The sequence below is a fragment of the Pelophylax lessonae genome (assembly GCF_965119305.1).
Source record: "Pelophylax lessonae genome assembly, chromosome: 6".
In the NCBI taxonomy this organism is placed as follows: domain Eukaryota; kingdom Metazoa; phylum Chordata; class Amphibia; order Anura; family Ranidae; genus Pelophylax; species Pelophylax lessonae.
Genome location: NC_138773.1, coordinates 248,829,672 through 248,845,499, shown reverse-complemented (window position 1 = coordinate 248,845,499; position 15,828 = coordinate 248,829,672). Strand labels below are relative to the sequence as shown.

At 42.4% G+C, this 15,828-nt stretch overlaps 1 protein-coding gene across 1 annotated transcript in view; it reads right to left on the bottom strand.

The window, feature by feature from the left end:
* LOC309558730 (dynein axonemal heavy chain 11-like) overlaps positions 1–15,828 on the bottom strand; it is a gene marked incomplete at both ends in the record, with an annotated part of 1,130,439 nt that overhangs the window by 949,630 nt on the left and 164,981 nt on the right. The window contains 3 exons of the mRNA XM_082261779.1: positions 2,196–2,365; positions 3,724–3,978; positions 14,323–14,655. Coding sequence (XP_082117905.1) covers positions 2,196–2,365; positions 3,724–3,978; positions 14,323–14,655 — 758 coding nt within the window. The remainder of the gene's footprint in view (positions 1–2,195; positions 2,366–3,723; positions 3,979–14,322; positions 14,656–15,828) is intronic.

Here is a 15,828-nt window from a genome sequence, read left to right as displayed (position 1 = left end):
GCACTGAAATATACTGCGTTAAATGGCACGTACCGCACTGAATTATACTGCGTTAAAAATGCAATAATGCACAGAAATACTCTGTGTTAAACGTGCACTAACGCACACAGAAATTTACTGTGTTAAATGTGCAGTAACGCACTGAAATATACTGCGTTAAATGTGCAGTAACGCACAGAAGTATACTGCGTTAAACGGCACATAACGCACAGAAATATACTGCGTTAAACATGCAATAACGCACTGAACTATAATGCAGCAATCCTGCCCTGACAAAACAAACTGACACTAAAGTAAAAATGAATAGTCACTCACTACACTTACCGAACTATCACTAGATTTACACTAAAATAAAAATGAACGCTTACTACACTTACACTGACTGAACTACCATTAGATTCACACTAAAGTGACACTAAAGTAAAAATGAAAGGTCACTACACTTACACTGACTGAACTATCACTAGATTCACACTAAACTGATATTCTACACTGACAATAGAATCAGAATAGCCCACTATGGCACACTAACTCTCTAGTAGCACTGAACAGAGCCCTGTTCTATCTCTCTCCAGTCTCTACGCCGATATCATAACATACATGGCCGCTATTGAAAGAATACTTTTATAGTGTGGGATGGGACTAAAAGCAATGAGTCATGATTAGATAGAGTCATCATTACTTTCTCCAATCATGCCTCTGGTAGTGCTCTGTTCCCTGATTGGGCAAAGCTTTCATTGTTTCAGCCAATTGGGGCTTCCAATGCACTGTGCGGTGGCAAAGTGCATTGGGGTCAATCGGTGGGCGGGCGCTTTAAACTGACCTCTGAGACTATCACAGTGCAGGTGCATACATGATTACACACAGGTGGATTCTATTTATCATCATTAGTCATTTAGGTCAACATTGGATCATTCAGAGATCCTCACTGAACTTCTGGAGAGAGTTTGCTGCACTGAAAGTAAGGGGGCTGAATAATTTTGCACGCCCAATTTTTCAGTTTTTTATTTGTTAACAAAGCTTGAAATATCCAATAAATTTCGTTTCACTTCATGATTGTGTCCCACTTGTTGTTGATTCTTCACAAAAAATTATAGTTTTATATCTTTATGTTTGAAGCCTGAAATGTGGCAAAAGGTCGCAAAGTTGAAGGGGGCCGAATACTTTCGCAAGGCACTGTATATACACATACACACATATAGGTGTGAAAGGAGGGTAACACCATCCCTGCAAATAATTTCAGTAGCGCAGGGATAGGGTTCCGCTCCTTTCACACCTATATGTGTGTATGTGTATATATACATACAGTATATGTGTGTGTGTATATATGCCTTCTACACAGAAGTTCAGATGTCATGCCTGCCTCCAAAGACATCCACAAAAAAGCCCAATAAACGCCTGAAACAAAAACGCCCAGGTGTAAAAGGAGCGGAGCCCCATCCCTGCTCTACTAATAATTCTAAGAAAAATTATCTTTTTCTAAAGGCGGTCACCCTGACATGGATGAGTTCTGTCACCCTGGCATAGCAGTCAGAGTCAGTTTACCCTACACTACACTACGGTCACCCTGACACTTAACACTTTCCCTACAGAAACTAGATTATTGAATCTAACTATAGTGGTATATAGTACCCTAACTACACTAGATATCCCTTTCCTCAATTGCTAAATGACACTTTTGCAGCAGGAGTAACAGAACTGCTTCCACTCTCTTCCACAGCCCCTGTATTACAGTGCTAGAGATTTGGCGGGGCTATGTTATATACTAGGGGGCGTATTCACTACTGATTGGCCTCTGGACCCCCTAGTCACTCCAATCACATTCCTAGCAGACTCCTGCCCCCTCAATTGGCTTTTACTCATGTTTCTGGTCCAATCACGGGCTTTTAAAGCCCAGTTGCTGTCCCATTGCATTTTGGGCGGTTCTGGTGCTGAATTCCGAACTCGGCCGAATTTTGAACAGTCAATGTTCGGGTCGAACCGATGGTCGACCCGAACCGTTCGATCATCCCTAGTCATCATGCGAAAAAATGTAGGATAATAACTATGGAACACCTCGAAGTGCCAATATTTGAGAGCATTCTTATTTTACAAAGAAATTTGGCCCTCAGTGGGTTCATTTTAATCACATTTATATTAAAATGTTTAATAGGGTGTTTTCAACACAAGCTGTAAAAAAATATTTATCAGGTTACCTGCACGTAACAAGATTTAGCAAGTGGTCCTTAAACATGAAGCTCCATCTCTTGATAGCATTCATGAGTGAGATTTTGAATGGTTTCATGTCAACCAGGAGCCAACCATTAAATGTCTTTTCATTTTCAAACCTTTCAACTTCATAATACAGTGACTCGTAAATATTGATCTATACATAAGAGATATACATAAGAGATAAAGCAATCATCAAAAAGAGTGTAACATTAGTTTCAGGTATCATAGACAGGCATTCGAAGGATAATCCTTATTTAACCAGCAGTTATGTCTATTTTTGTGGACAGCAGGATCTTATTTAACTGGCAGATGACAAGAAGGATAAAGCAGAAGCAAGCCAAGGGTCAGTGCAATGGGTGAGCAACACAGGAACATATACACAGATGCTTTAGTAACATATTAGACCAAATGGAACACACACAAGGCACTAGTGCAGTTTAAATAACCCGCCTGGCACCAATATGCACTTGCACGTGCCTGCACCTGTGTGTGCAATCACACACGCAAAAGCGTGCATACACCGTCTAAACGCCCATGAACAGGGATTTCAGGATTGTTAACCATATTTGGATGAGAATGAGTAGGATGTCAACAGCCCAGAGGGTAATAAAGAGCAAGCTTGGGTAAGTTCCTGCCCAGTCTGTACAGCTAAGGCAGTGTTATGGTAGAGCTGAGGAGTAATATGTTTTAGTAGTACAGTCTGCAACCCAAACTCTGCAAAGGCTTTGGTTCATCACTAAATTCATTTTTAGAAGCACTACCCTATCAGATTTCGTGTAATCAGCAACACTCTACCTATTACTAGCCGTGCTCTGGATTTTTTAAACTAACTTAGTTATTATGTAACTGATTATGGAGTTCAAGGAGACAGTGAAAATACTGAGTTCTCCATTAACAAAGGCTAAAGATTCCATCAAACCATGTTTGGTTGAGAATGGGTGGATGTCCACAGCCCAGGAGATAATAAAAAGCAAGATTGGATGGGGTCCATGGTCAACCTGTGCAGCTGAATCAGTGTTGTAATAGAGTAGAGGAGTTATACTTGCATATGTTTTAGTAGTATAGTCTGCTACTCAGACACTGCAAAGGCTTTGGTTGATGACTAAATATATTTTAGAAGCTTTACTTTAGCAGATTTCAGATGTTTATCAACACTTTACTTATTACTTGTTGTGCATTATGATTTTTAAAAACAATAGTCTATATTTAACCAAATGTGGAGTTCATGTAGATAGTGAACATACTGAATTCTCCACGAACAAAGGCTAAAGATTCCATCTAGAACATCTATCACACTCCTGCTTTTTCTCGAATGTTCTTCTTCATTTAATGCCAATTACATAGAAGAACAGGGGTTATATACATTTTGGTATATGATGGTTTTCCAGTTAAAACAGAAAGATGATGTTCAGCTTCAGGGCAACGGTTAGCCGTGTATATCGGCAAGAAGACATAATATTTTCCACTGGATGACAATTCAAATTGAGTCATTTTGTTTCAGCGGCGCTTTACCTGTTTCTTGAAGTGCTCTAACTGCGGTGCACATTCTTGCAATTCATAATCTGCATACAATTCCATCTCTTCGGTGCTAAGAAACCGACCGTACTGGAGGAACTGCTTCATGAATTCCGTTTTATCATCCGTCCACAAATAGCTGTACTTTTTAAAGTGTCTCTGATACTCTTTCACATTAACAATGGTCGAGTGCACCCTTCTCATAATTTCTCCATGCATTTCTTTCAGCTCCTCCATCTCATCAACATCCAGCTACATGCAAGAAATAAAAATGAGCTGTATGTGATAGACTATGATTATTGTTCCCTATAAGGAAAGAAGTAGAAAAGCCCTGGGAGGGAAAAGAATAGGAAAAAAGAAAACAAAGCTCTCAATTTGCAAAGTGGTAGAGTGTTCAGCCATGGCTCATACAGAATATTGTGGCTGCATTTCAACCCAGGATAGTCTAGCTTACAAATATTAGCACTTTGTGCTGGACTGATTGGTGTATAATGTGTTTTGAAAGTGTTTCTGCTGCTCATTCACCTAGTGGGCACTAGCACATTACTGAGCTATCAGTTTAATTCTCATGTAGCTTCTCCTAATGTGCAATGGTGTTTTCAGACCTCATGTACACAATCAAACTTTTGAACTGGTTACCCTTCCATAAAGTATTTTCTCCAATATGAACCACAGTAAGATGAATGTGAGCTGCAGTGTTTGTAGTTGCTGAAGCTGCAACCCATGTTTTCATTATTGCCCCTTCTAAGTAGAGGGCAGCATATCCCAACACACTTTACTTATATACCTGTACTCATGGGTGTCTTTCAATGGGTGTGTCTGAAAACATCATTACTTCATTAAAACAGGTAAGCAAAAGAGGTTACCAGATCACCAGACAGCTGACAAGCAGTAAGGTTAAACTGAGCACCATAGCTGTACTTAAGTGAAAAATCAAAGCCTTTAGCAGATAAGCTTTGCTCCCTGTTTGCATTTCAAGACCTAAAGTGTCACTAAGCCCACGTCATAAAAAACTATCAATAAGTGCTGTATTACATTCTGTTCACACTCACTCAGTCACTGTGAGGTTCAGTTTCTGTATTCTGCAAAAAACCTGATTGATCCTGCTGCTCTCTCTATCCACCTTCTGTTCATGTTCCCAATGCAGCTAGGGATTTTAGCAGTTGTAGTGGCAACTCTGCAAATGCTCAGTTTTCAGTTAGTTTTCGTGCTTAGCATTTCCTCACTATCACATCTGAGCAGCCCATGTGACTATAGAGCCACACATGCGGGCTTATATACAGTGGCAAATGACAGCCCACTCCCTCCCTCCTCCTCTATGCTCACTAACAAGCTAAACACAATGTGGGTGGGATATTACATGTAGAATGTGGGTGGGGGAAGTTTTTCAGAAAAATTGTGTTAGTGGAGCCTGCCCCCCCCCCCCCCCGTGAAACAGGCCAAAAACATCAAAAGAAATGGTGGGTGTGCTCCAGAGGAGGAGTTATAAGAGACACCATGTATTATTGCCCCCAGTGTCTTCTCAACCAGGCCTCTGTATAGGTGACTGTTTTCACCATTACCATGCTTCTCTACATTATTAGTGAAGTATGGTAAAGGTAATTCTAAATTCTTGTAATTTACCTCCACACCCCTTATGCCACTGCACTAAATTGTACATACCTCTGCCTTCTCCGGAACTGACCTTGGCTTGTTATTTGACCATGCATCTGCCTAAAGCTAAGCTGTGTGAGTTTAATATTTGAAGTTGGGATCTGGGTTTATGCCTCCTGAATTTATCAATACTGCACCATTGGAGATTGTCTTCCTTTTTTTCATATGTACTAACCTATTTGGATTAACACCGAGTATAGTGGAGTGACCTATTGAACGGACGGCATTAATCTATCTGTCTTCTAACTGATTGAGACCCCTAGTGGGTGAATTATGGAGGGGAGCAGACACTTCACCTGGTGATAGCAACACACTATTCAAAGAGTGGACACATGGAATGATCCACTGACTTTTTTTTAATAGAGACTCTTTTGGACTTTATATATTGCACATTTGGACTTTCGGAGTGGTTATTTATCATATTTTTCACTTTAGACTTATCAGCTTTGCACTTTATTTAATCAAACATGGAGTCTCTGCACTACATTGCACTTTATTAGATGTTTACTATGATTTGGCACAACATTTTATGTATGGTGTATAATGTATGCATTTTGCACTGCTTTTTTATATATTTATTCATTTTTTAGTAGTGCTATCACATTTATTCATTCTTTTATTTGTTTTTTATTTTGAATTTTATTCTTTTTGGTTGCACCGTATGTGATCAGAGACGGTGTCTCTGTATCACATTGCACTTTAGTAAGATATCTACTTTATCTGGCACAACATTTATATGGTATTTATTGTATTTTTTACACTGTATAATTAACAAGTCCTTTCTCCTTTAGTAGCGCTACCACATCCATTCATTTTAAACTGTACATACCTCTACCTGCTCTGGAACCGACCCTGGACTGTTTATTGACCACGCTTTTTGCCTGCCTCTTGGACTGACTTTTTACTCCTCTGCTGGAGCAGTGGGATTCATAACACAGAGGTCTTACATATGTGAGGGGGTCCAGAATTGTTTTTCTGGACAAAGAAAGCTAATTTTTTAGTTTTCTCATTCCCAGATTAGAGTCTGGAGACCGGAGGCTTCAAAGATATTTGGGTGGGAGAAGCCTTGTCCCCATTCTTTCCTGGCTTGCTACCTGTACTATGGACCATGCTCCTGCCTACTACCAGGACCAATATTTTGGCACTGCTGGCAATATTCCTACCTGCACTGACCCTGGACTATATATGGACAGTTTCCCTGCCTTTACTGACTATGGACAATATTACTGCCTGTTGTCTGGACAATTCTGTTCGCTATGGCTGACTACGTCCCTCCCTGCTGCCTGGATTAATGCTCTCTCGTGGATAACTGCACTACTAAAACCACAGGTAATCTTTTGTTAACACTTTGCATGAATTTGTACTGGACACCCCTGGAGACGATTGTTCAATGAGCCAGACAAAGTCTGATCCCTTGTAGTTCCAGTACACTAATCGGCAGTCTGGGCTCTGCCAGAGTCCAGACCCCCTGGGCACGTCTGTGCTGAGGATGCCTCCCCACCCAGACAGGCTGGCATCTGTGGAGACAACCGTCCAGTAAGGGTGGAGAAGGATTTTCTTGTCAAAGTTCCAGAGAGGGAAGCCACCTCTCAAGACCGTGGATCCTTGACCCATTTCTTAAGAATCTCTTTAGCAGAGATCTTGTGTAGAACTGTGGAAACAGACCACGTCGAGGGTGGACACCATAAGGCCCAGCATGCCCATGCAAGCCTGGGGGATGTCCGTCTGCTGAACAACAGAAGCTTAATTGCCTCCTGCAATGTCTGGATTTTTTTCCAAGGAAGAAACACTTTGGCTGGGGCCGAGTCCAGAGTCAGACCCAGATAGGCCATTTTTTGTGGACAGAACCAAAGCAGACTCCTGAATGTTAAGGATCCCACTGAACTCCCTCAGAGTTCACAGAGCAATCTCCAGTAGTCCATCAGAGCAGTCGGAGACTCCACATGCAGAAGAAGATCATCCAGGTACCCCAGTACTTCAATCCAACACTCCTGTGAACACCCGAGATGCGGAGGTGAGACCAAAGGTCAGCGCCACAAACTGATAATGCTCCTTGTCCACAGCAAAGGGAGGAAGCACTGACGACCAGCACATATTAGAATGTGCAGGTAGGCGTCCTTGATGTTGAAAGAAGCGAGAAGAAATCCCCCGGATGTAGTGACGCCACTATCATGTGCAGAACTTCTGTACTCACTCAAAGCAGCTTAGCGCCTTGAGGTCCAGAATTGGATGTACCTTGCCTTCCTTCCTGGGGACTGTAAAGAAGTTTGGGTAAAGAAACCCTTGAAAATGTTCCGAAGTCGGAACCTGGAACAATCACCCCTTGAAATAACAAGTCTTGCGCTGCTCCCAAGAGACCTCCAAAGTGATCTGCGGACAAGTGCAGGTTGGAAGGGAAAAAACCTTTCTGGAGGACAAGACTGAACTCGATCTCGCAGCCTGACCAAATAACTTTGTGAACCCACTTGACCTGTACCAGGGAGGTCCATGGATCCAAAAATGAGTGAAGATGTGCCCCCACCCAAGATACGGGTGGGAGTGCCCCTTCATGCAGAGGCAGCCTTGTCTGTAGGTCTGGAAGAGCCCGCTCGTGGCTTGCAACACCAGGTCCTCTTAGAACCTCTGCTGAAGGTCCTAACTTTTGATCCCTAATCTTGAGATCCTGAGAGATGAAGAGGCCGCTTAGGAGCTGAGGAAAATGCTCCAAACAGGTGACCCCCTACAAGGGGGATATCAGATAAGGCCTTCTTAGAAGTCTAATCCGCAGACCAGCCTTTTAGACAGACAATACACCGAAGGACCACTGCTGATACAGACAGCCTAGAATCAAAGAAGCCACATCCAAAGAGGCATCACAGACAAACTGTTGCCCCTGGACCAACCAGTCCGCCAGCTCCGCAAAGACAGGGAGAAACCATTCTCCCTCCAGGTCCCGTTGTAAAACCTTAGCCCACTCGCTCAGAGTTCGCAACACCAGGGCAATAGTAATTACCGGCTAAATTGCCGAACCAGCCACAGAGCACATATGGCGGGCCAGAGCATCTGCCCTCTTAGTAACTGGTCCTGTAAAGGTCGGGGACTCCTCAACTGGGGTGAAGGTAACTTAATTTGACCTGGAAACCGGCGAGTCCACTACAGGTGGGACCGTCCACCTTATGCTCATAAGGATACCGCAAGCAAAAAACGTCTAGCAACCACTGCATTTTGGACAACCCCACTGTTTGTGACCAGGGCCGGTACAGGGGGGGGAGGGACAGTTGCCCTGGGTGGAGTATGGGAGGGGCGCTGGGTTGCAAATAAGAAGACTCACACAATAGGTAGGCTTTCACTCCACTGTATGCTGCAACCTCTGTTGTTGCTACTGCCAGTCCAAAAACGGGGCTAAGGATGCACCCTCACCCACTGGCTACCTCCCCTGTACAGGGGGTCTCATATGCTTTTACAGAAGGGAGAATAACACTTTCTCCCAGGCTTTAGTTCCTCAGTGTGGCTGGATCGGGGCTGTCACAGGAAGAGCTTCTCTGCAGGGAGGCGGAGCAAGAAGAGGACACTACATTGCAGTCCTGGGATCATTGCTCCTACCCAGCACTGAAGACATCAGAGCTCAGAGCTCAGCACATGGCAGAATGAAGATGTGACTGGATGGATGAATGTCTTCTGCACCTGTGAGTCCTGATCTATTCTGCCTTCCAAACTGTACCTGGCTGTGCTGTAAACTTGCCCTGTACTTTGCTAAATGTGAAAGAGAAAGTAAAATGGATTAATATGGTAGGAATATACTGGGATGATTCAGTATTCTCCAAAGTGTAAAGTAACTCCATTCCATTCTGTGACTGACACTTGTAGCTGCAGGCAGCAAAGATGGATATAGTGGTGATGGAGCACAGTGAGAATTTGTTGCCATGTAAGTTTCTTTCCTCTCTGCTCTTCATGCACATGACAGTGTCAGTTCTGATCTCCCTCCTGTGTGTCCTGCTTCATTCATCCCCTGCCTCTACATTACAGCTCAGTGCAAGCACAGGAAATGTGCAGAATTGCTCTGATAGCCCCAGGATCTCAGCAGAGATGGAGGAATTATCCTGAAGCATAGAGCTCTTCATGTACAGACTGGGGCAGTGCTGGGGAGAAATCCTGGGAGTTTCTAGCTGTAGAAACACATTATTTCAGCAAGCTGCAAATGCCATAGACCTTGTTGGGGATCAGAGCTCCCTGTGACCTCCTCATTTTCTTTCCCAGATTCACTTCAAACAGGTGAGCAGAAAGCAGAGGTGTGCTGAAGTGCGGAGTGGGGGTCCCATTTTCCATAGGCTAGTGATGTATGTTGTGAATTGGTCTAGAAACTAGCAGGAATGTAGTAACAGATCAAACTGTCAGGATTACTTCACTCCTAGCAAACCAAATTCAAAGTGCATTTTGTCACAATTGTGATCCTGGTGTCGGTGTCAACTAGCCAGCAACAGGAGAGGACAGGGAAATTACTGACCTGCTCCTACAGCATCAATCCCTCATCAGCCAGACTGACAAAGGACATTCCACAGTCTCTGTCAGCATGGTAGCAATGTCAGGTGATGACGTTCTCTGCTCTCACTAGCAAATCTGTCACCAGCAACAGGGTCACAAGTGTAAAGTAGACATTAAAGTGGCATTAAACCCACAAGTAAACATTATATTGCAGGTTACCAATTCTTAATTGTGAAGGCTGCATTTGTTTTCCTTTCTTAGGCTTTCTTTCTCCCGTTTGTTTTTATCTGGTGATCCAGCCAGCAAGTCTGTTTTTCAAAAGAACAAGCTCACTTGCAGTTACAGAGATGTGACAAACCATTTACCACTGACAGGGATGCTTTCAAAGGTCAGCATATATTTAAGTAAAACCTTTATACTAAAAGAAAAAAAATGTTACAGTAAATGATTATAAAGTGGAAGCTGGAGTTTGGCATCAATTTGTTAGTGTATCTAAATCTGCTAGTTCATCTAACACTCCCTTCCCCCCCAGACTGACAGCGATGCTGTCTGCTGGGCTGCCTGCGCTTCTTTATCCAGAGTGGGAGCGCTCTAATAAAGTAGGTGTGTTTTACTGGCCAGAGCACCAGACAATAAATGGTGGAAAAAAAGCCTAAGAAAAGAAAACGAATGGAGCCACCACATCTAATGATTGGTAAGCTGCAATATATTACATTTTTGGTTTTCAAGAAATTATTTCTTTGAACCACTCCCCAGTCCATGCACCCTAAAGTATTGTAGATATTCTGAACAGTACAGTAAAAGAACTTTAAAGTGGATCGTCCCCACCCACCCTAAAAACCTTTGGATATTCTGAATACCCCCCTTCCACAATCATGAAAGTCTGAACTCTGCGTCACTTGCTACTGAGCCCTTGCACTATTCGTGCTCTTGCATCTCTTACCACACCCAATAGTCAGCACAGTGAAAGCCGCATCCAAGTTTTGCCACACACTGCACTTTCCTCTAGAAGCAGGTCCCAATTTATTATTTTAAACATAACCCCGTTCCTGACTCCTGCACTCACACTTTTTTTTGCTCCCAACCCTTGCACTTTGTAATTTATCCAATCCTGACTTCTGCACTCTATATGTAGGTAAAATGATCAGGTGTGGCTAACAGGTATAGGTAAGATGATGATTAGTCATGCGTGGCCTGGGGGGGCGCAATTTGAAATGTTCGCCCTGGTCACTGGATGACCTTGTACCGGCACAGTTTGTGACAATATTGTCAAGCTAAGCGAAAAGAGGAACACCCTCGCCGTTTTGGAGGGCCTGTGGGTGACAAAAGGAACCAGTGCCTCCGACACGGCATCAGCCGCAACCTTCATTTTTGAAGTTTCACACACTGACACAAACAGTGCATCCACCAGCGCCTATTTAAGCTTGGCTAGAGGAGCAGAGGAATCATTCTCACTATCTGAGCACTTAGGGTGCGTGGAGCCAGACCCAGTAGTGTCGCTATACTGAGCTCACCCAGAAAACATAACAATCAGGGGAGGCCACTGACTGCTATCCCGAGAAGGAGATGCCGGCCAAGGGTCCACAAATAGACCACCAATTGGACCCCACAAAAAACAAGGGGGTCGCCCTCCATACAGGACATAGTAGGACATAGCCCCCTTAAAAGTGGGCCACCCGTCTGAGACACAGACGCGCAGGCAGAAACAAGGTAGGTGCCCCCCACAATAATGGCGGCAAGACTGTGATTAAAAATGAAGCGCCACCCAGTCCAAAAAGACCCACAGTAATCAAAATTTTAGAGGGGCTGGGGGGAAGGGAGGGAAACCCGTGGGTCCGACCATCCCAGGGAGGGAATGTAAACATCCCTTGTAATAGAAATAAGCAGGACAGGTCCTCTTTAATGTGAGATCTGGGGTCAAAAAGACCTCACATCTACACTTAAAAGCAAAAAATAAATAAATGGGCCCTTTAAGGCCATTGGGAGGAATCGGCCTATGACGTCGCTCCCATCCGCCAAGGCCAAAGAGTAGAGTGGGGGCTATTTTATGAGAAAGAGGACCGCCCGCCCGTAAGAAAATACCGGGGTTATGGCAGCTATCGGCCATAACACCGGTATTTAACAAAGTACTGACGTAAAACTGCAGCGGGAGCTCCGGAAGTAGTTAAATACCTTGGAATGCTTTCTAAAAAGGGGGTATTTGTACTTTCCAGACTTGTTAGTATCTAAAGAAATGAGATAGGCCTTCAATACATCAGGTGTGATCAAGTGTGATCAATTTTCATTGATTGCCACCATAACTTGTAGACTCTATAACCTTCACAAAGACCAAATAATATGCACTTATTTGGGGGTATTTTTACCAAGGAAATGTAGCAGTATAACTTTTGGCCAAAATGTATGAAGAACAATTACTCATTTGGAAAATGTTATAACAGAAACGAAGAAAAATGCATTATTTTACAAACTTTTTCGTATTTTTACATTTATAGCGCAAAAAATAAAAACCCCAGTGGTGATTAAATACCACCAAAAGAAAGCTCTATTTTGTGTAAAAAAAAAAAAAAGGACAAACATTTCATATGGGTACAGCGTTGTATGATTGAGTAATTATCATTTGAAATGTGAGAGTGCTGAAAGCTGAAAATTGGCCTGGCTAGGAAAGGGGTTTAAATGCCCAGTGGGGAAGTGGTTAAACAAAACACTAACTTCTGCCAGACATATGATACACACTAGGACTGAGAGGGTACTCTAAGTGGTTGTAAACCTCATGAAATCTGAGCAAAGTACATACAGTGCCTTGCGAAAGTATTCAGCCCCCTTGAACTTTGCAACCTTTTGCCACATTTCAGGCTTCAAACATAAAGATATAAAACTGTAATTTTTTGTGAAGAATCAACAACAAGTGGGACACAATCATGAAGTGGAACTAAATTTATTGGATATTTCAAACTTTTTTAACAAATAAAAAAGTGAAAAATTGGGCTTGCAAAATTATTCAGCCCCCTTAAGTTATTACCTTTTGCTGCAATTACAGCTGTAAGTCGCTTGGGGTATGTCTCTATCAGTTTTGCACATCAAGAGACTGAAATTTATGCCCACTCCTCCTTGCAAAATAGCTCGAGCTCAGTGAGGTTGGAAGGAGAGCGTTTGTGAACAGCAGTTTTCAGTTCAGTACAACAGTATCTCGGACCTGCCTGGTGTGTTCCTTGTTCTTCATGATTCTCTCTGCGCTTTAAACGGAACTCTGAGACTATCACAGTGCAGGTACATTTATACGGAGACTTGATTACTCACAGGTGGATTCTATTTATCATCATTAGTCATTTAGGTCAACATTGGATCATTCAGAGATCCTCACTGAACTTTTGGAGAGAGTTTGCTGCACTGAAAGTAAAGGGGCTGAATAATTTTGCACGCCCAATTTTTCAGTTTTTTATTTGTTAACAAAGTTTGAAATATCCAATAAATTTTGTTCCACTTCATGATTGTTTACAAAAAAATACAAATTTATATCTTTATGTTTGAAGCCTGAAATGTGGCAAAAGGTCGCAAAGTTCAAGGGGGCTGAATACTTTCGCAAGGCACTGTATGTACTTTGCTCAGATTTCATGAGGTTTACAACCACTTAGAGTACCCTCTCAGTCCTAGTGTGTATCACATGTCTGGCAGAAGTTAGTGTTTTGTTTAACCACTTCCCCACTGGGCATTTGAACCCCTTTCCTAGCCAGGCCAATTTTCATGATTGTGTCCCACTTGTTGATTGTTCACAAAAAAATACAGTTTTATATCTTTATGTTTGAAGCCTGAAATGTGGCAAAAGGTCGCAAAGTTCAAGGGGGCCGAATAATGTCGCAAGGCACTGTATATCTGTACTTATCTGTCTCCAAAGCTCTAAGTGTAGTTTCTCTCTGGTGCTTCGTTCCTCTGTTATCAGCATGAGTCACTTCTGAGAAGTTTTCCCCAAACATGAGATAACATTTGTGTCGGGAAGGGAGCTCAGTACGCAGTTTGTCTATTCACAACACAGTTCTTCTGCTGTGTGAAGGGGGGTGTGTTCCTTTCCTCCAATCAATATCACACACTTTAACTCTCTCTCTGCCCTGTCCTCTGTGCTCCTGACAGCTGAAGAAGGATTTTTACACAATTCTGTCCTGAAGGGGTGTAGAGAAGAGAGAGCTGCAGATCAAAAAGTATAATTTATGTAGGAGGATTTGTTCCATATCTGTGTATCACCTGGGTATATGTGAGGGTTTACAACAACTTTAAAGTAGAAGAGTGTACTACAAAGTAAAACAGACCTTCCCAAGTAGAAGTCATTTTGAATGCTTTGTATCAATATCATGGCCATAACCCAAACTTTTATCTGTAGAAAAAAAAATCCTGCAAAAATCTTTGCAATATACAGATTTGAATGGAAGCTGTATACTGTATATTAACAGGCACTGTTCCTATAGTATGAAATATTAAAAAAAAACATACCTTATATGTCTGCTTGCCTAAGTGTACAGCAACGCGTGGAATGAATAATGCAATACGGTATGTATCTTGAAGCAAACTCTCTAGAATGCTGTAAAAATTGCCACTACTTTTCTTGTCCAATGGGGGTACAGAGTTAATTTCACCTCCATTAAGAAGGAGCTCCACTTTGAACAAAGGAGGATTTTTAAGTGAGAACTCTGTGTTATCAGTCAAGTACTGAAGAGAACACTTCACTGCTTGGAACAATCCTTCCAAAATCATTCGATCGATGTACTCTGTGTACAATTTCCATTTGTCAGAGAGAAGATCAGCTTTAAACAGCTCCTGATTGTGCTGACAAAATAATGCAAGCATTAAAGCAATATCAGAAACACATCATATCAAATGCATGCCAGCTATATACAATGTAAATGTGCATTGACTTGACTTTATCTTCCTTTCTACCCAAAAGGCTGGCACCATATTTAAATAAGCTGTCATTCAGGGTCTAATTCCTGAATTAGGATGCTGTGTAAGAAAAAAATATCTCCAAAAATTTGATTTTTCCATACTAGATAAGAGATCAAAATGGGTTTCCTGAATGTCAACTGCAGCCAGACTATAGACAGTCACTTTTACATGTTCTTAACGGCAGCTTTAAAGGCTTAGTCCACCTTTGTGACCATGTTCCACGTTACACCCATATTTAGGTTGTAACTTGAAACATGGTCACCTTTCCCAACCCGTCACTCTCAGCTCCTCCTCCCTCCCCTAATACTTATCTAAATTGAGTGGTGCTTCTTACTGTGTATGAATTCAGCGCAGCTATGCATGGCTCCTTCTGGACAGACATGTCCTCTATTCACGGGAAACTATGAATGAAGAGACTACAAATTCCATCTTCCAGCATGGCAGAAGGACTCATAGATCTCAATAAAGCACAGTGAAGTCACCTCACTTGTAGTTCTTTGTTTACTTCCTCCAGTCCCAAAATAATACATCTGTACCTTTATACAGACCTGGGGCTGGTGGAACAGTCTACAGGAGCCTGTGCATTGTACCCACGATGCACTGATTGCAGTTGCAATACTCTATAAGCCTAGCCATACATGTTCAATCCCTTTGTACAGTTTTCCTTTAGATTTACCTTAAACTATGTAGTGCAAGGGCCATACTTGCCAACTGTCCCTTTTTTCCTGGGACAGTCCCTGCAAATAGGAGCCTGTCCCAGGTAATTTATATTGTCCCTGGAAGCACCTATTAATCAGGCTGCCCATAAATGTTTTGCAGAAGTAATGCAGCTGAATGGGAGACTTATTCCAACTGAATCCCTTTTTCATTTCCTGTAATTCTCTCTATATTGAGTAGACTCTATAATCTGATAAGTAGGGGAGATTAATTATGCAGAGTGGGCAGAGCTTTGGGGAAGTTGGTGTGGTAATTGATAGCTGTGCTGCAAAGTGTCCCTGGAATTTTTTTTTAAATGTTGGCAACTATGCAAGGGCCTACCTAATTGGATACACTTGA